Source organism: Sus scrofa, chromosome 8 (genome assembly GCF_054392235.1).
Source record: "Sus scrofa isolate SSC_HxYL_T2T_F1_AM1 chromosome 8, Sscrofa_HxYL_maternal_Yorkshire_Landrace_v2.0, whole genome shotgun sequence".
Taxonomy (NCBI): domain Eukaryota; kingdom Metazoa; phylum Chordata; class Mammalia; order Artiodactyla; family Suidae; genus Sus; species Sus scrofa.
In genome coordinates, this window is record NC_139390.1 from 103,360,471 (window position 1) to 103,386,872 (window position 26,402).

The 26,402-nt window shown below is 39.6% G+C and overlaps 2 protein-coding genes across 13 annotated transcripts in view; one reads left to right on the top strand and one right to left on the bottom strand.

The window, feature by feature from the left end:
- Window positions 1–26,402, top strand: part of MFSD8 (major facilitator superfamily domain containing 8) — a 449,919-nt gene that overhangs the window by 374,292 nt on the left and 49,225 nt on the right. The window lies entirely within an intron of this gene.
- ABHD18 (abhydrolase domain containing 18) overlaps window positions 1–26,402 on the bottom strand; it is a 37,641-nt gene that overhangs the window by 9,127 nt on the left and 2,112 nt on the right. For 4 of the 12 annotated variants that reach the window (XR_014813021.1, XM_084972948.1, XM_084972942.1 and 1 more), the window contains exons 2-10: window positions 19,480–19,591; window positions 17,772–17,856; window positions 16,261–16,361; window positions 13,277–13,355; window positions 12,835–12,921; window positions 9,824–9,849; window positions 6,800–6,938; window positions 5,252–5,341; window positions 4,473–4,574 (exon numbers count right to left, since the gene is read on the bottom strand). Coding sequence is in view for 10 of the 12 variants with exons in the window: in XM_084972942.1 (XP_084829068.1) it covers window positions 4,473–4,574; window positions 5,252–5,341; window positions 6,800–6,938; window positions 9,824–9,849; window positions 12,835–12,921; window positions 13,277–13,355; window positions 16,261–16,361; window positions 17,772–17,856; window positions 19,480–19,591 (821 nt within the window). In the remaining 2 variants the exon portion in view is untranslated. Of the gene's footprint in view, window positions 1–4,472; window positions 4,575–5,251; window positions 5,342–6,799; window positions 6,939–9,823; window positions 9,850–12,401; window positions 12,475–12,826; window positions 12,922–13,276; window positions 13,356–16,260; window positions 16,362–16,692; window positions 16,749–17,771; window positions 17,857–19,479; window positions 19,592–23,291; window positions 23,791–26,402 lie in introns of those variants that run through there. The other 8 variants (XR_014813022.1, XM_084972943.1, XM_084972949.1 and 5 more) reach the window with 6 other exon arrangements.

Here is a 26,402-nt window from a genome sequence, read left to right on the forward strand (position 1 = left end):
GATGAGAAACAACATAAATGTCTATCAATAAGGTTTTGGTTGGATTTCCTGCTACAGAATGCTGGGTTAAGAACCCAACTGCAGCAGCTCAGGTTGCTGTGGAGGTGCGGGCTTAATCCCTGGCCCAGTGCAGTGGGTTAAAAGGATCTGGCTTTGCTGAAGCATGGGTCACGGCTGTGGCTCAGATTTAATCCCTGGCCCAGGAACTTATATGTGCCCCAAGTGCAGCCATTTAAAATAATAATAAAACAAAAAAACAAGATACTTGTTAATAAACCATGGTACATCCATCTATATAATAGGCTGTTATGCAGCAGTGAAAAAGGAAACATTTGTGTATAGTCCATAAAAAAGAGAAGAGGAAAAAAATTTCCTATTTCTATTGGTTTGAAAAATTCCTTGAAATACTAAATAATATAGTGTGTTATTTGTTGAAGGAGACAGAACCTAGGTAAATTGGGAATGGGGTAGGATCATTTCATTGTCTTTTTATACTTTTTGATGCTTGAACTGTATGACTATACAACCTATTTAAAAAATTAAAGAATGGGAGAGTTCCCATCGAGGCTCAGCAATTAACGAACCTGACCAGCATCCATGAGGACGGGGGTTCAATCCCTGGCCTTGCTCAGTGGGTTAAGGATCCAGAGTTGCTGTGAGCTCTGGTGTAGGTCCTAGATATGGCTCAGATCCCAAGTTGCTGTGGCTGTGGTGTAGGCCGGCGGCTATAGCTCCGATTCAGCCTGGAAACCTCCATATGCTGTTGATGCAGCCCTAAAAAGACAAAAAGGCTAAAGAAATAAATAATTAATTAAAGAATGTAAAGTTGGTTGAAGGCAAGGAAAAAAAAAAAAAAACCCTGACATGTTTAACAGAATAAAGTCACTAAAGCCATTCAGGTCACAGAAACATAAAAGGGAAAGAAAGGAGATTTAGTAACATCCAGGAAATGTAAGATCAAAGCATCCTAGAATTTTACTCAGAGTGGAATACCAATAAATTTAACTTCTTTTGACTGGAAAAACACAGTTTTTGTTTTTTTGCTTTTTGGATTCTTTTTTTTTTTTTTTTTTGGCTACACTCATGGCATGCAGAAGTTTCCAAGCCAGGGACTGAACCAGTGCCACAGCAGTAAGAATAATGGATCCTTAATCCACTGAGCCACCAGGGAACTCGGAAAAACAGAGTTTGGTTTGGTTTTTTTTTTTTTTTGTCTTTTTAGGGCCACATTCGTGGCATATGGAGGTTCCCAAGCAAGGGGTCTAATCAGAGCCACAGCCACAGCAAAGCCAGTTTTGAGCCTCGTCTGCAACCTACACCACAGCTCATGGCAATGCCAGATCCTTAACCCACTGAGTGAGGCCAGGGATCGAACTCACAATCTCATGGTTCCTAGTCAGATTCATTTCCCCTGTGCCACAATGGGAACTCCCGGGTTTGGTTTTTTGAAACCAAAAAATAAGGAAGCCATCTTATATTTCTTGAATATTCATTACTGTGAACTGGTTGTAACTGAGACAAAAAGACACTAGTTTTATACAGCCACCAAGAGTGAGAAGCACAGAACAAAAGTGCTGGATAAGAATATACTACCAAGGAAGTTCTCTTGTAGCATAGTGGGTTGGGGATCTGGCATTCTCACTGCAGTGGCTTAGGACTACTGCTGTGGTGTGAGTTTGATCCCTGGCCTAGGAAGGAACTTCTGCATGCCATGGGGACAGCCAAAATAAATAAATAAATAAAAATAAAAATACACTACCATTTCAGAAAACCAAAATTTACGAGCCTCCCTTAAAAAAATGCTTGTTAAATTTCTCATAAAAGTCTCAATATATCTTTCTGATTATATAGTGGAATACAAGGAACTAAGTAGCAGGTAGGGCTATTTTGTAATAAAACAGCAAATAATTACCCTCTGAGGTTATGCAAGATTGACCTTTTTTAAGACAGGGGTTTACAGTGATATAATTATCAAGTCCATACTAATAGTAGGATTCCTTTTCTTTCTGAGATTTCTTCAAATTTTCAGTAACTTTCAAGCTGAACATGGAAATTTTTTTTTTAGAGCAGATTCTGCTTTCATGCTTAAAATTTATTGCAAGTTGTTAGAAATTTGAATCTTCAAGATGTAAAAAAGTTAAAGATTAAAAAGTTGGGGAGGTAGAGGAATCATTAGTTATGGTCATACAGAGTCTTCCTGATACAAATTTCAGCTTCTTTGCTTATTTTAGCTGATAGTCTTGGATAAGGGCTAAAGCTTTGAAGGTCTTAAAGACCTTAAGTTCAGTAATGGAATATAACTATATATTTTTTTATGAACATTGAAAATTTTAAAGTTCATGAAAAAATTGTGAAAAGAATTGTTCGCCTTGGGAGTGTAATAGGGAATCAATTCATTATACTAAAAACTGGTAAATTAAGGGAAAGAAGCATTTATTCTGCCTTTCCTATATGAATTGAATTACAAAATAAGAAATAATAGACAGGGGAAGTAGCCTTTTCCTTCAAATTAATAATGATAAGAGTGGAGTTCCTATTGTGGTGCAGCAGAAATGAATCCGACTAGGAACCATGAGGTTGAGGGTTTGATCCCTAGCCTAACTCAGTGGGTTAAAGATCCGGCATTGCCATGAGCTGTGGTGTAGGTCGCAGTTGTGGCTCGGATCTGGCATTGCTGTGGCTCTGGTGTAGGCTGGCGGCTACAGCTCTGATTAGACCCCTAGCTTGGGAACCTCCATGTGCCACTGGTGTGGCCCTCAAAAGGACAAAAAGGCCAAAAAAAAAAAAAAAATGATAAGAGTATCAGCATTTTGCAACCCTCAGTGTACGAACAGACATAGGCCTTAATTAAGCATCAATGGCTACTTATACCACAAAAAAGAGACCACCAGACATAATGTGCTTCCTATACTCTTACCAAAGAAATAAAAACTGAGTTTAATCACACCCCTAGTTTCCAATTTGCAGGCAACATAGAGTATGGAAAAGCATGCTAAACTGTACTATGAGAATGCAAACAGAAAAATCTAGACTATGAGAAATTCTACAGGTTAAATAGCCCAAGTTCTTCAATAGATAAATTATAAGGAAAAGAAAGGGATAAAAGGGAACTTACAGCTTAAAAGACATATCAAATAAAAGAAACATAGTGTAAGGAGTTCTCGTCCAGGCGCAGCAGAAATGAATCTGACTAGGAACCATGAGGTTACGAGTTCGATCCCTGACCTTGCTCAGTGGGTTAAGGATCTGGCGTTGCCATGAGCTGGCTGTGGCGTAGGCCAGCAGCTATAGCTCTGATTCGACCCCTAGCCCGGGAACCTCCATATGCTACAGGTGGGGCCTTAAAAAAAAAAAGAAAAGAAAAGAAAAGAAACACAGCATCTAGGGATGGGACAGTGAAATTATTTTAAAGCCAAGGGAAGTAATCACTAAAAATCAGGATAATGATAACTAAACAGTACAAGGAAGAGGACCTTTTGATTAGGACACATGAAAATGGTTTCTGGCTTGAGTGGTAAGTTCTGAGCTGGGTGGTGAAGGTCTATTCTTGATCTATTACAAATGTGTTTGCAACTTAATAAATATAGTATGCTAAACAACTGCTCTGCATGATTTTCTGTGTCTGTATTTTATTTTAAAAAGAATTTTATTTAATTAATTAATTAATTTTTTGCTTTTTAGGGCAGCACCTACGGCATATGGAGGTTCCCAGGCTAGGGGTCCAACTGGAGATGTAGCTGCTGGCCTACGCCAGAGCCACGGCAACGCCAGACCCTTAACCCACTGAGCAAGGCCAGGGATCGAACCCAAAACCTCATGGTTCCTAGTCGGATTTGTTTCCACTGCACCATGATGGGAACTCCAAGAAGAATTTTAAATAGTAAAAAAAATAATAGTACTGCTTATTTATTTATTTATTTACTGGCTGCACCTGCAGCATATGGAAGTTCCCAGGCTAGGGACTGAATCTGAGCTGTGGCTGAGACCTATGCAACAGCTGCAGCAACGCCAGATTCTTAACCCACTGCACTGGGGTGGGGATTGAACCCTTGCTGCAACAGAGACAATGCTAGACCCTTAACTTGCTGTGCCACAGCAGGAACTCCCAGTACTGCTTTTTTTTTTGTCTTTTTCTTGGGCCGCTCCCGAGGCATATGGAGGTTCCCAGGCTAGGGGTCTAATTGGAGCTGTAGTCTCCGGCCTATGCCAGAGCCACAGCAACGCGGGATCCGAGCCATGTCTGCAACCTACACCACAGCTCATGGCAACGCCAGATCGTTAACCCACTGAGCAAGGGCAGGGACCGAACCCACAACCTCATGGTTCCTAGTCGGATTCGTTAACCACTGCGCCACGACAGGAACTCCCCAGTACTGCTTTTTTAAAGTCTGCAATCTTTTTAAAAAATCGGAGTCATTAAACACACTTAAAATTCCCCCCCCCAATGTTATAAAAAAATTAAAAATACTTACACCACAATATTCAAGCATGTGAATAATTTCTTCTTCATAAACTGTCTGTGTATAATACTGCTTTTCCAGCTCCCTCCAATTAATGGATTTACTTAGCACACCCTGAAATAATAAACTAAATTAAGATCAGGTCACACCATAAAGCAATAATTTTATTATTATTACTATGAAGAAAAGAATTAACAAAGCAAGCTTGAGATCGCCTATCTTTAGATAGGCCTGCTTGTAAGGCTGGCCCTTGACTAGAGAATGGGAATTTGACTGGTAAAAAGATCTTTACTCTGATATAAAACTTCCAGAATGATAAAGTGGGAACTTCCCATAGTTACTGTGCCTGAACTGCTTATATAGACATTGTAGTTTCTACTGAACACCTGATTTACTTCGGGAATTTTAGTACATGCTGGGCAGAGGGTGCCTAAATGACTACCCCTGATAAAAATCCTGGGCTCCTAGGCTCAAGTGAGATTCACAGATGGACATTTTGCACATATTTTCACAACTCACTGCTGAAAGAATTAAACACATCTTAAGAAGATTCTATTGGAAGGTTAAGCCTGCTTTCCTTTAGACTCTGCCCCATGTACCTTTTTCCTTGGCTGATTTTGTAGTGTATTCTTTTGCTGCAATATGTTTTAGTTGTGAGTACAACTATATACTGTGTCCTGTGATTTCTTCCAGTGAATCACCAAACCTAGGGGTGATTCTGGGGACCCCCCCTCCAAATAATTACCTTTAATTATATATAGTTAGCTCAATATTAGCTGTAATTAAATTACCGTAGTGAAGACCCCAGATGCTGTGGACCAAGATAGACATGGAATCAACGGCATAGGCTTAGGCCAGTTGGATACTGCTAAGGAAGCCATCTGTAACATGATAACATTCAGAGATTCAGTTTAAAGTTTACATTAATTAAAATGAAAAATATTTAAAGTCAAGAAGTACTTTGTGTAGTAGTTGGTGAGATTAAGATATGAACACAAAGTCTCTAAAGACTCATGAGAACATCTGGAAACCTCTTCAAATTCTCCAAATCATAAATTCAACAACTTCCCCCCGAAAAAGTAATAAAGTATATTAGGAAATTTTAAGTAACCTCAAGACCCTTGACAGAAAGCTACTTTCTAAGGGTAAATATAGAGCAAACATGCTGAGATGTGGGTGTTGGGCAATAGGCTACACACACTCATTACCTAAGTCACTCAGGAAGAGCAAAATCATAACTATAAAGTCTCAGAATATTTTAAGGCCACACCAGCGGGACATGGAAGTTCCCAGGCTATGGGTCCAGTTGGAGCTGCAGCTGCTGGCCTATGCCACAGCCACAGCAACACAGGAACCGAGCCACATCTGCGACCTACCCCACAGCTCACAGCAAGGCTGGGTCCTTAACCCACTGAATGAGGCCAGGGATTGAACTGCATCCTCATGGATACTAGTCGGGTTCATTACCGATGAGGCACGATGGAACTTCTAAAGTCTCAGACTTTTATAGTTGACTGAAAAATGTCAAGAATTTGTTGAACTATAAAGATTATGTAAGTGATATAATGTATTATGGTAAGGGAAGGGAAATGTTATTTTTCACTGGAGAAATCAGAGAAGGCTTCATGAAATGGCTGTCTTTCAGGGAAAATGGAAGATGAGATCTTGTCTTCCATAGAAAAGAGACAGTATGACAATGGCAAGATAGTGAGAAACAGAGGGTCTGGGAAGAGCCAATATATTTCAATTAGGCTGCTCAATAGGGTACATGGGGTCAATGGGGTAGGGGAAATAGGAAGGGCTAGAAAGATTGATCAAGATGTATGACAGAAGTTCTTTTGTTCTGTAGATAATGGGGAATTAACAAAGAGATCTGAGCAAAGGAGTGTCATATTAAAGTGATTTAGGAGTTCCCCTTATGGAGCAGCGAAATGAATCCGACTAGTATCTATGAGCATGAGGGTTCAATTTCTGGCCCTGCTCAGTGGGTTAAGGATCCAGCATTGCTGTGAGCTGTGGTGCAGGTTGCAGATATGGCTTGTATCCTGTGTTGCTGTGGCTATGGCATAGGCAGGCAGCTCTAGCTCTGATTTGACCCCTAGCCTGGGAACTTCCATATGCCTCGGGTGCAACCCTAAAAAAAGTTATTCAATGAAGCTAAAATGATAGTATTTTATAAGACTGATTAGAGAGAGTGAGGTCTGAGGTAGGGAAACCAGTACACCATGAGAAGACCCTGGAGGAGAACCTGCCATAAATTCATTCCCATGCTCAATTCCCTAGATCTTACAAACATAGACACAATTAAATACTAGTTGAAAATGAAAATGCTCACTTACGTGTCCCCCCATGGAGATTCCAGTCATTCCTAGAGGTCCATAACCCTCCCTCTCTAGCCAGTGCAAGAGAGCTGCGGATTCTAAAACAAGAGCTCCTCCCATCACAAAAAGGTCAGACACGTTCTTTAAACTGGACCTTCTAGCCTCACAAAACAAAAGAGAAAATTTATTTTATGTATTTACATTTTAATATGTGCAAATTACAACAGGCAGATAGATTTCATGCTTTTCTTTTTTTTTTTTTTTTTTTTTTTTTGTCTTTTTGCCATTTCTAGGGCCACTCCCACAGCATATGGAGGTTCCCGGGCTAGGGGTGGAATGGGAGCTACAGCTGCCAGTCTAGGCCTCAGCCACAGCAACACAGGATCCCAGCCATGTCTTCAACCTACACCACAGCTCATGGCAATGCCAGATCCTTAAGCCACTAAGCAAGGCCAGGGATGGAACCCACAACCTCATGGTTCCTAGTCAGATTCATTTCTGCTGTGTCACAACAGGAACTGTGAGAATTTCTTTCTTTTTGTCTTTTTTTTTTTTTTTGCTTCCTAGGGCTGCAGGTGTGGCATATGGAAGTTCCCAGGCTAGGGGCTGAATCAGAGCTGCACCTGCCGGCTTAAGCCACAGCCACAGCAACACAGAATCTGAGCTGTATCTGTGAGCTACACCACAGCTCATGGCAACACTGGAACCCTGACCCACTGCTCAGGGCCAGGGATTGAACCCACATCCTCAAGGATATTAGATTTGATTCCAGTGAGCTACAAGGGGAACTCACAGAAGAGAATTTTTTATTTGATAGAACTTAAAACTGTTAAAATATTTATGGGAAAAATATTTCTATACTGTCAATTTTTAGTTAAATTACCACTTTTAATATAAGAAAAATAAATTTACAAATTTATGGTTGTCCCTTCCTAGAAAAAAAAATTACAATAGATTTAAAGCATACATTTTTTAAAAAAGCAATGTGAAAGAATTTAACCTAATACTAGGCTAATGTATTACCAAAACCTTAAATGCTTATTTCCACAAAAAAACAATTTATGAATAAATATTAGAATATTAATTCCCCTAATTATTTATTTTGACTTATACAGAAGTTTGAATTTTCAGGTCCATTTCAGGTGGCTCTTTTATATAGAAGTTACTAATGTAGGTTCCAGGGTAGTAGTGATGTGTTACAGTGAACCCATTCTCAAACTGTTTAACAGCTTTGGATGAAAAGAGGCTTAAGATGGCCTTGAGAGAGAGAGAGAGAGAGAGAGAACTGTTTATTATTTAAATTGCAAGCCACTTCTTACTTAGGATGGACTGTTTGAGAAAAAATATACTTTCCTCACAGTAAAACACATTGGAGCATTATTGCATTTCTTGGGTACATAATATCTTATAGAATATTTTATGAATACAATTCTCACAACAATTCTGCATGGAAGAAATTATATAGTATTCCCACTTCATGCACAAGTTCCTGGGCCAGGGATTGAACCCGTGCCACCACAGTGACGACACTGGATCCTTAACCTCTAGACCACCAGAGAACTCCTAGTGTCCCTACTTTATAAGTGAGGTAACTGATACTTAGAGAGGCCAAGGCCATGCAGTTAGTAAATGGTAAGTTATAATTCCAGCCTATGTCTGCATGACTCCAAAGTCAGAGGCTTTCTATTACACCCATGCTGCATCTCACTACAACTCAATAAAGTCTTTTGTTTATTTACCACCTATAGATAGGGTAAAAATGATGCACCTAGTTCTGAATTCATAGCTTAGTTTCAGAGCAAGAATTTCCTTTTTTTTCTTTTTTTTTTTTGTCTTTTGTCTTTTTGTCTTGTTGTTGTTGTTGCTATCTCTTGGGCCGCTTCTGTGGCATATGGAGGTTCCCAGGCTAGGGGCCGAATCGGAGCTGTAGCCACCGGCCTACGCCAGAGCCACAGCAACGCGGGATCCAAGCCGCGTCTGCAACCTACACCACAGCTCACGGCAACGCCGGATCGTTAACCCACTGAGCAAGGGCAGGGACCGAACCCGCGACCTCATGGTTCCTAGTCGGATTCGTTAACCACTGCGCCACGACGGGAGCTCCTTTTTTTTTTTTTTTTTTTTTTTAAGGGCTGCACCTGAGGCATATGGAAGTTCTAAGGCTAGAGGTCAAATCAGAGCTGCAGCTGCCTGCCTATGCCATAGCCACAGCAATGCCAGATCCCCAAGATGCATCTGTGACCTACTCAGCAGCTTGTGGCAATACCGGATCCTTAACCCACTGCGCGAGGCTAGGGATTGAACCCGCATCCTCATGGAGACAACACTGGGTCCTGAACCTGCTGAGCCACCAAGGGAACTTCAGAGCAAGAATTTTTGAAGTATTTAGTTTGGACTAAATATAGATTATGGAAATGCAAAAAGAGTTGACTTCAAATTTATCATTTGAAAAGACAAGAAAGAGAAATTTTACCTTCAGATTACCTATGATACGCATTGCAATAAGAGTTAGTGTTTACTTTTTAAAATTTTATTTCTTTGTGTATTTTTAGGGTTGCACCTGAGGCATAAGGAAGTCCCCAGGCTAGGGGTCGAATCTGCAGCTGCCAGCCTACACCACAGCCACAGCAACTCAGGATCCTTAACCCACTGAGCGAGGCCAGGGATTGGACCCGTGTCCTCATGGATACTAGTTGGGTTCGCTACTGCTGGACCACAATGGGAACTCCAAGAGAGTAGTGTTTAATTTCACAAAGAAAGTAAATTTACTTTGAAAAAGGTAAACATTGTATTACTTCTTTGGTTACAGTTTCACCAATATATCTTTTAATTTTTAAATTTCTAATTTATATTTTTATCAGACACTCAAAATGCAAAAAGCTTAAAGTAAAAATTTAAAATAGCATGCTCACTACAGTTTTATAATAGAATTTCCCCCCCAGTAACACTTGGATATTAAACTTGAACTACCAGAAATTTTAGGATTGCTGGAAAAATGCAGCATTTATAATGACTGGAAAAATGAAGGTAACATATACTTACATTTGGTCCTTGGGTTTCCTGCAGCCATTTAAGAATGTGGGTCAAAGAGAAAGTTTTAAAAGAATTAAATATACTATGTATCTCAAAACCCACTAATTTAAGCAAATAGTTAAATTTGAAAACAATTTAACACTGAAATAACAATTTTCTTGTTATCTCAAACAGGCTGTTTAGAAGTTGTCAGTTTTTTCAACTTAGTTTTCTTTTTTCTTTTTTTCCTTTTTTGGCCACTTCATGGCATGGAGATCCTGGGCCAGGGATCAGATGTGGGCCACAGCTGCAAACTAGACTGCAGCTGTGTCAATGCTAGACCCTTAACCCACTGTGCTGGGCCAGGGATAAAACTTGCATCCTAGTGCTCCAGAGACACCATGGATCCTGTTGTGCCACAGTGAGAACTCCTTTCCTTTTTTTTTTTTTAAAAAGCTTCAACGGAATATAATCACATATCATATAATTCACTCAACTAAAGTGTAAAATTTAATGTTTTAATATGTTCAACAGGGCTACGCTATCTTCGGCTTAATTTTAAGTTTAGAAGTTCCCATCATGGCGCGGTGGAAACGAATCTGACTGGGAACCATGAGGTTGCAGGTTCAATCCATGACCTCCCTCAGTGGGTTAAGGATCCGGTGTTACCATGAGCTGTGCTGTAGGTCACAGACATGGCTTGGATCTGGTGTTGCTCTGGCTCTGATGTAGGCCAGCAGCTACAGCTCCAATTAGACCCCTAGCCTGGGAACCTCCATATGCCATGGGTGCAGCCCTTAAAAGACAAAAGACAAATAAATAAATAAATAAATAAATAAAGTTTATTGTTTTTCTTTTTATTTATGTTTATTACACAAAGTCTAGATAATATAGAAAAGCATATTAGAAGAAAAACTACTTTACAGATAACCATATTAATAGTTTAGTGTATTTCTTTCTAGCACTTTCCATTACGTACAGTTTTTGTTATTTTTTTTCTTTTTAGGGCTGTGCCTGCAGCATATGGACGTTCCCAGGATAGGGGCTGAATCGGAGCTACAGCTGCCAGCCTATGCCACAGCCACAGCAATGCCCGATCTGAGCCACATCTGTGACTTATACTTCAGCTTGTGGCAATGCCAGATCCTTAACCCACTGACCAAGGCCAGGGATTGAACCTTCATCCTCAGAGATACTATGTTGGGTTCTTAACCCACTGAGCCACAATGGGAACTCCAAAAGAGGTATTTCCCTTTTTTTTTTTTTTTTTTTGTCTTTTTGCCATTTCTAGGGCTGCTCCTGCGGCATATGGAGATTCCCAGGCTAGGGGTCTAATTGGAGCTGTAGCTGCTGGCCTATTCTACAGCCACAGCAACGCAGGATCCGAGCCGCATCTGAGACCTACACCACAGCTCACGGCAATGCCAGATCCTTAACCCTCTGAGCAAGGTCAGGGATTGAACTTACAACCTCATGGTTCCTAGTCGGATTCGTTAACCACTGAGCCACAACGGGAACTCCAAGAGGCATTTCTTTTAAAATAATGGTTTATTTTTAATTTTTACTTTTTAATTTTAATTTTTGGTAGCTCCCATGACATGTGTAGTTCCTGGACCAGGGATCGAACCTATACCATAGCAGTGCACAGTTTTTTAATGGATTTTCTGATTTTAGGTTTTTTGCATACCTATACCATATCATAAAGTTTATATCATTTTTTTGCATTTAAATACTTTTCATTCATTACTGCAGACTTTTTAATAATTGTTAAAATTTACCGAATGCTTATTATTTTCCAGGCACTACTGTAGACAGTATTAACTATTTAATACTCTGAATAACCTAAAAGATTATTCCCATTTACCGATGAAAAATTGAGGTACTAAAAGGTTAACTAAGAGGTCCAAGGTCATACGGGTACTAAGTAGCAAAGCAATAAATATAAAACAACCAATTATACAACATTCCAGTATTATGAATCACAATTTATTTAACGTTTTTCTATTGTTAAGACATTTCAGCTATTTCTTTTTTTTTTCTTTTCTTTTTTGCTTTTTAGGGCCACATCCTCAGCATATGGAGATTCCCAAGCTAGGGGTTGAATTCAAGCTGTAGCCGCTGGCCTACACCACAGCCACAGCGATGCCAGATCTGAGCCGCATCTGTGAACTACACGACAGCTCATGGCAATGCGGATCTTTAACCCACTGAGCAAGGACAGGGCTTGAACCTGCGTCCTCGTGGATGCTAGTCAGATTTGTTTCTGTTGACCCATGACAGGAACTCCAGCCATGACAGGAACTCCATTTAAGCTATTTCTAATGTTTTACTATGAGTTATAAGCTATTAAATATCTTTTCTCTTTTCTATCATTTTATCTTTTCTTAATATTCTATCCTTAGAATAAACTTCCCAGAATTAAAATCACTCTGTCAAGAGTTTTTTTATGGCTCCTGATACATATGGTAAAAGTGCTTTCCCAAGGGTTGAATTAATTTTGACAGTCATTAGTAATGAGAGTGCCCATTTCACAACAGCCTTACAACTACTGTGTTTTATTTTTTAAATCTTTGTAATTGTTGCTTTAAGTTTACATTTCTCTTATTACCAGCAACGCTGAACATTTCTTTATATCTGTGCATCACTTTCATTTCTTCTTGTGGGAATAGTCTGACGTCATCTTGAAATTTAAGTTAAGAACTGTTCTAAACCTCAACTGATACTTAAACATAAATGCATTTCAAACATGAAGAATTCCTTAACAGCAAATACTTGACTTATTATACTAAAATCCATCATAAGTCTCCAAAGAAATAGAAGTACAGTTTATCTTTATTATCCAAAGAAGCAAAATCTGTAAATTGCCTTTAAAAAAGGCATAAAACAATCTCTCACTTCTTTTCATCCTTACCTCTTAAAAGTGTTTTCTGAAATGACTAAATTTAACTGATTTAGAAAAGCTGGTTACTATCTATCATTCCTTTTGATGACAAAATCTATAAATAAATAAGAGAAAAGATTTCTAGATATCACAAAAGGATATAATAAGGGTTTTCTAACAGTAAAGAAGCCATTCGGGCCTCTTTAATCATAGGACGAGCCATTAGTGTTCGTCGTCTCCAGTAATGCTGAGGAAAGAAAAAATGACATAGTAAAGAATATGATAACTGCATCTGTTAAGGAGAGTATTTTTAGAAATTTTTATTAACATAAAGTTGATTTACAATGTTCTGTCAAGTTCTGCCTTATAGCAAAGTGACCCAGTCATACATATATACACATTTTTCTCATTATTTTCTATCATGCATCACAAGTAATTGGATATAGTTCCCTGTGTTACACTACAAGACCTCATTGCTTGTCCATTCTCAATTTAAGAGTTTGCATCTACTAATCCCAAACTCCCAGCCCATTCCAATCTCTCCCCCTCCTCCTTGGCAACCACAAATTCATTAGGACAGTACGTTAATAATAAAGTCTTACATGATCTCCTGTTCCAGCAAGATGAATGCAGACAGGTCTATATTTGCTGTTCCATTCTTTAGGCACAATAAATTGGAACCTATTTAAAATAAAACACATCAGCAAAATTTTCCTTAAAAGGCTTTAAAACAAACTTTGGATTCTTAAAAGTTTCATAATTAAATTATTTCGGAGAAAAGGTAATTTAGAATTTTGACACTCAAACTATAATTGACCGATTAATGTTTCTCCAACAGCAACAAAGATACTCTAAATTTACTTTGTGTTAGGGTATTAAATACTCAATTATAACATAAGTACAGAATATATTGTAATATTTTTACCATATTCAGTATCACAACTTTATACATACATAATGAAATTTTCTTATTTTGCGAAGACATCAATATATGATTAAGTCTTAGAGAAACAATTGTTTGGATAGCTCTACTTTTTCTCCTTGCAGGAATAATACTTGGCTGTAAAAATTTTTAATGTATCAATAAAATAGTTCCTGTTATCTTTTCTATTTTTCAACTTGGAGTGTATGACAGGATCTGATTAAAACTTTTATGTTTGAAGTTCCCGTCGTGGCATAGCGGAAATGAATCTGACTAGGAACCATGAGGTTGTGGGTTCGATCCCTGGCCTCGATCAGTGGGTTAAGGATCCGGTGTGTTGCTGTGAGCTGTGGTGTAGGTCACACACTTGGCTTGGATCCTGCATTTCTGTGGCTATAATGTAGGCCGGCAGCTGTAGCTCTGATTTGACCGTGGGAACCTCCTCCATATGCCGTAGGTGTGGTCCTAAAAAGCCAAAAAAAAAAAAAAAAAAAAAAAATCAAAACCTTAACATTTTTACCATTTCTAAGTGTACAGTTCAATTACTTTTTTTTTTGGTCTTTTAGGGTCGCACCCATGGCACATGGAGGTTCCCAGGCTAGGGGTCAAATTGGAGCTGTAGCTGCCAGCCTACACCATAGCCACAGCAAGGTGGTCTCAGAGCTGTCTGTGACCTACACCACAGCTTACAGCAATTCCGGATCCTTAACCCAGGGAGCGAGGCCAGGGATTGAACCCATGTCCTCACGGATACTAGTCGTTAACCATTGAGCCACGATGGGAACTCCTCAATGACATTTACATTGTTGTGCAACCACCACCACAACCAGACATCCTCAGAACTTTATCTTTTCAAACTGACTTTCTTCTCTTTTTAATTTCCTCAGCAGTCAACATTCTGGAATTATTATTACAGGAGAATACTATACTGTCAATTCAAGGTTTGACCTTAGATGGTGGCATTCTCAGGCAACAAAAACCTGAATTCTGAGCTTACTTTGCTCAGTCAAGGGACAATATCACTAATTGTGATTTTGTCAATAAATTGTTGAAAGAACATATACCAGTAAATTTAGGGCGGTTTAATGATTATTTCTGTTTTGTACTCATGAAAACTAACTCTTAATTTTCAGTCTCCTAATCAAAACTACCAATGTTTACAACTCTCCTCATTTTGCATTCCCGGCACTGTCCTGCTTTTTGATATTTTGAAGATTTGTGGGAAACGAAAACATTTTAAAATGTTTTCTGGGGAGTTCCCGTGCAGCACAGCAGAAATGAAACCAACTAATATCCATGAGGATGCAGGTTCGATCCCTGGCCTCGCTCAGTAGGTTAAGGATCTGGCATTGCCATGGGCTCAGATCCTGAGCCCCACGCAGACAGGGCTCAGATCCTGCGTGGCTGTGGCCAGCAGCTGTAGCTTCAGTTTGACCCCTAGCCTGGGAACCGCCATATGCCTCAGGTGCGGTCCAAAAAAGCAAAAAAAAAAAAAAAATTCCATGGAAAGCTGGACATCTCTGCTATTATTTGTACTTTGCTTTTGTCCCCATGGCAAAAAAGACTTCATTATTGGAGAATAGTTTTAATAGGAATCTTGAATACAGTACTCACTGCCACTTATCTAATAGAGGCTCATTAATCAGCATGCCTGCTCAAACTATACTATTTTCCTGCAGTCTTTTCTAGCATGTGGAATTCCTGGGCCAGGGGTCAAAATTCCTGATCTGAGTCACAGCAGTGACAACTGCTGGATCCCAGCTGGATCCTTAACCTGCTTGGCTACCAGGGAACTCCCTAGATTTTCCTTTTTATATGGCTGGACCTGAAGCATGTGCAAGTTCCCAGGCCAGGGATTGAATCTGACCTGCAGCTGAGACCCACACCGCAGCTGTGGCAATGCTGGATCCTTTAACCCATTATGCCAGGGTGGGGATTGAACCCATGCCTCCAAAGTGCCCCGAGCTGCTGCAGTTGGATTCTTAGCCTATTGTGTCACAGCAGAAATTCCTGCTCTTCTAAAATTCTTTTTTTTTTTTTTTTTTTTAATTCTTTTTAAAGGCATACCTGTGGCATATGGAAATTCCTGGGCTAGGAATTGAATTGGAGCTACAGTTGCCGGCCTACGCCACAGCCACAGCAATGCTGGATCCGAGCTGCACCTATGAGCTATACCACAGCTCACGGCAACATCATCAGATCCTTAACCGACTGAGCAAAGCCAGGAAACAAACGCACATCCTCAAGAACACCATGTTGGGCTCTTAACCTGCCAAGTCACAACAGGAACTCCTGTAATTCTTCCGTTCCTTTCTTCTCTTTTTCTCTTCCATTGTGATTTAATGATTTTAAGCTAAGTTCAAATGCATACTAAAGCTCTGTATTTTTACTCTTTTCCACCCCACATTTAATGGGAATAATGCAATAATGTTTGTCATTAATGCTAAGTAATGCTGAAATAATATTAGCTTCATATTACTATAATTCTGTAAACATAAATTAACTACTACTTTAACGTTCTGATTTGAAAAAAAAATTTTTTTTTTTAGCTGCCCTCATGGCCACAGTTACAGCCTGTGCCACGGCTGTGGCAATGCCAGTGGCAACGCCAGATCCTTAACCCATTGTGCCACAAGCGTACTTCTTCTGAATAAAAATTCTTACCTTGCAATAACAGATTCAACTGGCATGATATCGGGCACATAATGGGCCATTGGGGAAACAAAGTGTCCATCTAGGATCTTACAGTCTGATTGCTCTTCAATCTAAAAACAAACAAACAAACAAAAAACCTTAAAAACCAAGATGTATACAGAGGACTAAAATGTCTTGTTCTATTACAGGTGTTTTTCTATAAAAAAGTTCCGTTCAATTAAAATAGTTTTTCAGTGCCTATTATGTATATTTTGCCCCATTTTGCTTTCTAAAGACATAGATCCTAAATATCTCATTTTCTTCTACATTCTTTACTACAGTCTAGTTGGGAAAATAAACTATATGTAAACCTTATTGGTACAATAACAAAATAAAATATTCGTTATAAGAATTCAACAATATAAATATAAAACTAATTTAAAAATTATAAAAATAATTTACCGTAATCAAGTGAGGGTTGACATCATATATGTTAGAATGGCTCACTTTCAGACAATCTATTGATATAATGAGTCACGTCAACAAATTAAAAAAGGAGAAATGTGATATTTATATAGACAGCAAAGTCACATGCTAATTGTTTATATTCAGCATATAAACTTTTTTCACCTCAAATACATATTCTCTAATTTTATAGCATTTTCTTTCTACCCATCTTTAGCAATTAACTATATCTCGTAACACTTCCCTGATATCATTATTTATTTATTTATTTATTTATTTTGGCTACACCCACAGCATATGGGAGTTCCTGGGTCAGGGATAGAATGCAAGTTCCAGCTGTGACCTACACCAAGCCTGTGGTAATGCCAGATCCTTAATCCATTGCGCCAAACTGGGGATCAAACCTGCACCACCACAGAAGTCAATGCCTGATCTTAACCTGCTGCACTGCAGCAGGAACTCCATTCCCTGATGTTATTTAACATTAGTTTTGCTAATAACTTCTCATGTGCTGATTCTCCAACTAGAGTGTTCCCCGTGTTACTTATAATTCTTCCAGAATGTTGAATGATTTACTTTAACTCTCTTGAGCTTAAAGATAAAAGATGAGGCTCAAAGAGATTGAGCTCGAAATATTTTTTTTGTATTTAGGTATTAAATATGTGTTCCCAAGCATACATGCATATAGTTATTATAAGCATTCAGTTACATATAACATTTTAAAAAATATTAAACGAGGAGTTCCCATCCTGGCTCAGTGGTAATGAAACCAACTAGTATCCATGAGGACCAGGGTTCAATCACTGGCCATGCTCCATGGGTTAAGGATCTGGCGTTGCCCTGAGCTGTGGTGTAGGCTGGTAGCTACAGCTCATATTCAACCCCTGGCCTGGGAACTTCCATGTGGCATGGGTGTGGCCCTAAAAAGACTAAATAAATAAATAAATAAATAAGAAAAACGAATATTGTTCTCATATTTTAGTTTTTTGCTAATATCCTCCAATGTTCAACTTACACTTGTCACATGGTTATATAAAATCTGAATTTCCACAATTGTATTTCTCTCATTTGAATACCTTATCGATGTAAACTGGATAATCACTTGAAACCAGATTCTGACATCTTTCTCGATTTCCAATCATCTTTCTGAATTCAAAGAGTCTATTATGGTAGGGGAGGAAAAAGGAAAAAATCAGTATTTCCATTATATTGAGACTGATGAAAAATAATTAAAAATTAGCAAGTCAAATTTGTAAACCATGTTAAAATTTAATTTTAATCATTAAAGAAAATAATTAGTCTGTTGGTTTTTTCATTCTTGAAATTTTGTCTCAGAAAACAGATGAGAAATATCATTGTTCAGAAAGTAATGAACATATGTGACTCAGAACTGAAGGCAGAAATCCTAAAAATTAATTTCCAGAAGTCCAAATATTTCCATGAGCTATAGTGTATCACAGTTTTATAGTCATTACAAATTCAAGTTACCCATGAAAAAGCTCAGTCCCTGAAAACTGTAACCAACTTCAAAATCACTAAAGTTAAAAATTAAGTTTATATGTCTGAGAGCTCTTTATTTTTTATCTGAATTTTCTTTTTTTTTTTTTTTTTTGGCTGCACCCATGGCATGTGGCAGCTCCTGGACCATGGACTGAACCTGTCCCACAGTAGGGAACTGAGCCACTGCAGTGACAATGCAAGATTCTTACCCCACTGCACCACAAAGGAACTCCATGAATTACTTTTAAAACAGTTCAATTTATCATGAAATAGGTTAAGACTAGAGAGAAATAATTAGTTAAAAAAGGGAATGATGTAGTTCCCATTGTGGTTCGGTGGTTAAGGAACCCGACTAGGAACCATGAGGTTGTAAATTCAATCCCTGGCCTTGCTCATTGTGTTAAGAATCCGGCATTGCAGTGAGCTGTGGTGTAGGTCACAGATGTGGCTCGGATCCAGCATTGCTGTGGCTGTGACATAGGCCAGCAGCTACAGCTTTGACTGGACCCCTAGCCTGAGAACCTCCATGCCCTGGGTGCAGCCCTAGAAAAGACAAAAAAAAAAAAAAAAAAAAAATCTAAAAAAAGGAATAATTTCTTCTCTAAATAGTTTTGGTTTTTTTTTTGTTTTTTTTTTGTTTTTTTTTTGTTTTTTTTTTGTTTTTTTTTGGCTTTTTAGGGCCGTACCTGTGGCATATGGAGATTCCCAAGCTAGGGGTCCAATCGAAGCTACAGCTGCTGGCCTACACCACAGCCAGAGCAACATCAGATCAGAGCCACATCTGTGACCTACACAACAGCTCACAGCAATGCCGGATCCTTAACCCACTGAGCAAGGTCAGGGATTGAACCCGAAACCTCATGGTTCCCAGTCAGATTCGTTAACCACTGAGCCATGATGGGAGCGCCTCTCTATAGTAATTTAATGCTTAATTTACCAATCACTTTAAAGGACTTAATAACTGAAGTGGAATTTTAAATGTTTACTAGAAGAACAAATTTAGAATACTCAGAAAAAATTATTATTATTTTGTCTTTTTTTTTAGGGCTGCACCCATGGCATATGGAGGTTCCAGGCTAGGGGTCTAATCAGAGCTATAGCTGCTGGCCTATACCAGAGCCACAGCAACACCACATCTGAGTGCATCTGCAACCTACACCACAGCTCACAGCACTGCTATATCCTTAACCCACTGCAGGTCAGGGATCAAACCTGCAACCTCATGGTTCCTAGTCAGATTCGCTTCCACTGTGCTACGACAGGAACTCCAGAAAAAATTCTTACCTTTTGAGATCCTCTGGTCTTCCCCATCCTCTGATAAAAAGTTTTGTAAGGAGAAGTCTCCGGTATAGAATATCTAACTTGCTCACACCCATTAGTAGCAGCAAACAAACATCTATAAAAGAAACAAAAAAAAATTTTTTTAACAATTCCTTTTTTTTTAGGGCCGTGCCTGCAGCACATGAAAGTTCCCAGGCTAGGGGTCGATTTGGAGCTACAGCTGGAGACCTATGCCACAGCAATCTGGATCCGGGCTGTGTTGCTACCTACACTGCAGTTGAGGCAAGGCTGGATCCTTTAACCTACTAAGGGTGGTCAGGGATTGAACCTGACCCTGGTGGGGTTCTTAGTCTGCTGACATACGATGGGAACTCCCAACAAAAAAATTTTTATTTTTTTATTTTTATTTTTTTGTCTTTTTGCCTTTTCTAGGGCTGCTTCCCGTGGCATATGGAGGTTTCCAGGCTAGGGGTCTAATCAGATCTGTAGCCACTGGCCTATGCTACAGATACAGCAATGTGGGATCTGAGCCTCGTCTGCAACTTACACCATAGCTCACAGCAATGCCGGATCCTTAACGCACTGAGCAAGGCCAGGGATCGAACCCACAACCTCATGGTTCCTAGTCGGATTCGTTAACCACTGGGCCACGACGGGAACTCCATCAACAAAAAAATTTTTAATCAAAAAATTTTAGGGAGCTTTAAGTGATAGATTAACGTATACAAGATATTATTTGTTACAGAAGTATTTCCACAGTACCAACCACATGTCAAGCATCATGGCACGTGTTGTGGACACAACTGAGATATGGTCTGGACTTGGTTTTTGACCTCCTAGAGATTTATGAGTACAATATCACTGTACTTCCTATGGGAGCTACAAAAATGCCTTTGCACATAGGAGGTCCTAAATAAATGTATATCAAATGAATAGGAGTTCTCACTGTGGTGCAGTGGGTTAAGGATCTGGTGTTCTCTAGTGCAGCATGGGTTTGATCCCTGGACCTGTGTAGTGGGTTGTGCAGTGAGTTAAGGACTTATATGCTGAGAACTATAAAACTTTAATCAAAGAAATTAAAGAAGATGGAAAGAAATGGAAAGATATTCCATGTCATTGATTCGAGGAGTTCCTGTCGTGGCACAGTGGTTGACGAATCTGACTGGGAACCATGAGGTTGTGGGTTTCATCCCTGGCCTTGCTCAGTGGGTTAAGGATCTGGCGTTGCAGTGAGCTGTGGTGTAGGTCACTGATGTGGCTTGGATCCAGCGTTGCTGTGGCTCTGGCATAGGCCGGCAGCTACAGCTCCTATTGGACCCCTAGCCTGGGAACCTCCATGTGCCGCTGGAGTGGCCCTAGAAAAGGCAAAAAACAAAAACAAAAACAAAAAACAAAAAACAAAAAAACCTATTCTTAGTTTGCAGGCCATATAAAACAGGCAGATTGGTAAATAGGCCATAGTTTGCTTATGCCTTGAGTTAGAAAATCAAACAAATCATAGGTATGTTACAAATGTTGTCATACTGTTACAAATGCAAAGATACAACTATAAAACATTATATTTATTATAATTGAAATTATCCAGATCCTACACAATGGCATAAAATGCAAATATTGATTTCTAAAATTAGTATTCTATCTAAAATAAACACTAATTATTTAATTAGCCATGTTCTGTCTTTTTTTTTTTTGGTTTTTAGGGCCACACCTGCAGCATATGGAGATTCCCAGGCTAAGGGTCTAATTGGAGCTACAGCTGCCGGCCCATGCCACAGCCACAGCAACGCCAGATCTGAGCTGCATCTGCGAACTACACCACAGTTCACGGTAACACCAGATCCTTAGCCCACTGAGTGAGGCCAGGGATCAAACCGACAACCTCATGGTTCCTAGTCAGATTTGTTTCTGCTGCGCCAAGATGGGAACTCCTGTCTTCATAAAATTAAGAATTCAGTAGCTAAACAGTGGAAGCAACCCAATTATCTATATAAATGGATTAATGAATAAGCAAAATATGGCATATATACACATATAATGGCACAGTATTTATCCTGCAAAAGGAATGAAGTTCTAACAACAAATGCAACAACATGAATGAACCTTGAGGACATTGGGCTAAGTGAAACAAGCCAGTCATAAAAAGACAAATACTGGAGTTCCCATTTTGGTGCAATGGGTTAAGGACCTGCGTTGTCTTTATGGTGGCATGGGATCTATCCCTGGCCTGGCACAGTGGGTTAAGGATCTAGCAATGCCATAGTTGCAGCTGAGATTCGATCCTTAGCCTGGGAACTTCCATATGCCGTGGGTGTGGCCATTAAAAAACAAAAAAGAAAAGGGGGATTTCCCATCGTGGCTCAGTGTTAAGAAACCCGACAAGTATCCATGAGGATCCCTGGCCTTGTTCAGTGGGTTAAGAATCTGGCATTGCCGTGAGCGTGGCTTGGAACCTGCATTGCTGTGGCTGTAGTGCAGGCTGGAAGCTGCAGCTCCAATTCGACCTCTAGCCTCAGGTGCAGCCCTAAAAAGCCAAAAAAAAAAAAAAAAAAAAAAAGTGTATGATTTTACTCATATGAGGTACCTAGAGGAGCAAGATTCATAAACAGAAAGCAGAATGGCAGTTACCAGGGGCTGAGGGGAAGGCAAAATGGGGGTGGGAGATGGGGGTGGTATTTTTTGATGGGTATACAGTTTCAGTTCTGTAAGTTGAAAAAGATGGTTATGATAGTTGCACAAAAATATGACTGAACCTATATATCGCTGAACTATACACTTAAAAACAGTTAACTGTAGTTCCCGTTGTAGCTCATCGGTAACAAACCTAACTAGTAACCATGAGGAGGCGGGTTAGATCCCAGGCCTCTATCACTGGCTTAAGGATCCAGCATTGCCACGAGCTGTGGTACTGGTCGAAGACTGTGGCTGTGGCATAGGCCAGAAGCTGTAGCTTCGACTGGATCCCTAGCCTGGGAACTTCCATATGCCTTACACGCAGCCCTAAAAAAGCAAAAAAAGCAAAAAAAAGGTCAACTGTACAGTAGAAATTGGGACAACATTGTAGATCAGCTATAATAAAAAGAAAACTCTACCAAAAATGGTTAAGATGGTATATTTTATGTGATGTGTATTTTACCATAAAAATATGAACAAAATTTAGAAATCGGAGTTATTTTTTTTTTTTGGCTTCGCCTATGGCACATGGAAGCTTCTGGGACAGGGAATGTACCCACACCACAGCAGCAACCTGAACCACAGCAGTGGCAATGCTGGATCCTTAACAGTTTGCACCACTAGGGAACTCTGGAGTGAATAGTCTCTCAACACAAGTGTTCAGAATAAACTGACAATTTCCTTCCCTCCTGACAACATTCTCAGTAAGCAGAAGTAGTTCATTTTTTTTGTTGTTGTTGTTTTTTGTCTTTTTTAGGGCCGCTCCTGTGGCATATGGAGATTCCCAGGCTAGGGGTTTAAGTGGAGCCGTAGCCACCGGCCTATGCCAGAGCCACAGCAACTCAGGATCCGAGCTGCGTCTGCAACCTACACCACAGCTCACAGCAACACTGGATCCTTAACCCACTCAGCAAGGCCAGGGATCGAACCCTCAATCTCATGGTTTCTAGTCGGATTCGTTAACCACTGTGCCACGATGGGAACTCCAGAAGTAGTTCATTTTTGTATTGAATTTAGAATGGAACTCAAAGCTCTTTTCTCTTCAAAAAAACTCCACTTGCATAATTTAAATACTGGAAGGCTTCACTAAGGCCTTTGAATAAAATAATTTGAAAAGCAAATCTCTTGAATCTAGTTTGTCTCACCTCCATCTTCTCACTTCCTCTTTCTTGAGGATTAGTTACAGGAACTCAGATTACTTGATTTTCTGCTTCAGGGTGTCATTTAGCCTCAATCAAGATGTCAGCTGGAAACTGAGCTGGATTCTCATTTGGAAGCTTGAATGGAGAAGAAACCACTTCCAAGCTCATCAGGTGTGTTAGCAGAATTTATTTACTTGCAGCTATATGACTGAGAGCTTCAATATTTTGCTGTTTGTCAACAAGACGACTGCCTCAGCTCCTAGGAGTTGTCCACAGTTCCCTACCACATGGCTCTCTTCATAGGAATTTCACAATATGGCAGATTACTTCTTCAAGGCCAACAGAAGAGCGAGAGTGAATGTGCTAGCAAGATAAAGTCTTACATAACTTGGAGTTCCCTGGTGGCCTAGAGGTTAAGGATCTAGCACTGTCATTAAGGTCACTGCTCAGGTCACTGCTGTGGTGCAGGTTCCATCCCTGGGCTGGGAACTTCTTCATGTTGCTGGTGTGACCAAAAAGAAAAAAAGTCTTATATAACTTAATGTACCATGGGAGTGACATCCAATCACCTTTGCCATATTCTACAGATTAGTTTTGTCTTTTTAGGGCTGCACCCATGGCATATGGAGGCTCCCAGGCTAGGGGTCGAATTTGAGATGCCAGCCTATGCCACAACCACAGTAACTCGGGATCCAAGCCATGTCTTCGACCTACACCACAGCTCACAGTGACGCCAGATCCTTAACCCACTGGGTGAGGCCAGGGATCAAACCCACAACCTCATGGATGTTGGTCGGGTTCATTAACTGCTGAGCCACTAAGGGAACTCCTATTTGTTTTTGCTTTTTAGTGCTGCACCTGCAGCATATGGAAGTTACCAGGCTAGGGGTCAAATCGGAGCTACAGCTTCCAGCCTATCCACAGCCACAGCAATGCGGGATCTAAGCCATGTCTCTGGCCTATACCACAGCTCACAATTCCGGATCCTTAACCCACTGAACACGGCTAGGGGTTGAACCCACATCCTCAGGGATATTAGTCAGGTTCATTACCTCTAAGCCTCCATATTCTATTGGTTAGAAGGCAAATCACAAGTTCTGTCCATACTCAAAGGGAGGGGATTACACAAAAGAGTAAAACCTCAGGAGACAGTGGCAGGAAAATAATGGGGAGGGGTCATTCTTCCTTTGTATCATTTATGGCATCAACAGCAATATGCATATTCCATGTTAGTATAAAAAAGAACAGGAGTTCCCATCATGGCGAAGCAGAAACTAATCTGACTAGGAACCATGAAGTTGCAGGTTTGATCCCTGGCCTTGCTCAGTGGGTTGGGGATCCAGCATTGCCATGAGCTGTGGTGTAGGTTGCAGACACAGTTCAGATCCTGCATTGCTGTGGCTCTGGCATAGGCCGGCGGCTAACTCTGATTAGACCCCTAGCCTGGAAACCTCCATATGCCGCCTGTGCGGCCCTGAAAAGACAAAAGACAAAAGACAAAAGACAAAAAAAAAAAAAAAAAAAAAAAATTCCCAAACTCACATTTTACAGTAAGAAGAAAAGTACTAATTTTTTTGGACTTTTATCCTCATGTTTGGTACATATCTCAAAAGCATATATAACATGTATCTCATGAGATAACCCATTTTTCTACACAATATTCTTCTAGGTAGTTAATAGACAAGGTAAGAAAAACATGCAAAAGTACAAAGTTGTCAGAAAAGCAGGGAAGGACCTGAGAAAAATGAACTCTTCAGGTATTTTGTAAAGCACTTTATTTATTAGGTGCCTAAATTATTTATTCATTTCTAATTTTTAACCCTATGGAAAAGCTTCCGAATCACTTTAATTCCATGTATAATAGGCCATAAGAGCACTCCAAATCTAGAGACAGAATTTTTCTTGTTATGTTTACCTGATAGTAAACAACTGACCAAGGAGGAACAGAAAGCAAATCAAACATACACACAGCTCACAATAATCTTGACTCGGAGTTTGAGGCTACACAGATCTTCTTGAATCCCATTTCAGTCCCAAGAACAATATAAAAGACCATGTTTTCTGGGATGTTCTAGACAGGTTGTTCTTTCTAGGCAGGGCTAATTGCTAGCCAGTGCCACCACAAACAGATAATATTCCAAGCCCTGGGTAAAGATAACTCCAGTTTACCAAAAGGAGACACTATCAGAGCCACATCAGATACTTTTACAGCCCCCACATTAAGCTGGACTGAAACCAGTGAGCTTCTGCAGAAACAGGACCCACTTTTGAAGTATGTATCAAGCCAAATGACACAATTGTCATCTATACTTTACACTGGCCAATGCAAAAAAGAAAAACACAATGAAACAAAAATAGATGTTCTGGTACAGTGCCAAGGAATTAAAAGTCTTTCCTAGAAATCAGCTCTATTGGTAAAGTGGCACTCAGCATCTATTGTACCATCTAATAATTTATCTGCTGTCACCCTGGCACTTAGGCATTTAAACAACTCAACCCTAATTTTTCTGGACTTTTATCCTCATGTTTGGTACATATCTCAAAAGCATATATAAAATAAAATTTTTAAAAACCCCACCACCATGTACAAGAACTTTACCCCGCAAAAATGCAGGCCCAATTTTTATCTTATAACTTCACTTTTGAATCACTTATTTTCAATATAAGCTTAAGTAGTAACTTATACTAGGGTTTAGATGGCCCAGATAGCCACTACTAAAACCTACTACCCGACCTTGACATCTAATTTCTTTTAATCCTATGCTGGAGAAGAGTAGGAAAACAGGAATTTTATTTTTGGGGGGAGGGTATCTCTTCTAGCAGTCTATCTCTATTCTATTCTAAGCAGTCATCTAAGGAAATCCAACAGGTGGGCTCTCTTATATGCTTATGTGAAACATTTAGCAAATAATCAAATCTCTTCAAATTTAGTTCTTCCTTTCCATGGGTTTTAAAAAAATTAAGTTTAAAAAAAATTTTTTTTTAATGTTTACTTTGGGTGCTCTGTTTGTGCATGTTCCCATGAAATGATTTGTTCTTTTTTTTTTTTAAATTGGTACAATACATAGAGCTTATTTAGATCTCACCAGTTGCACATGTACTCATTCCATGTAC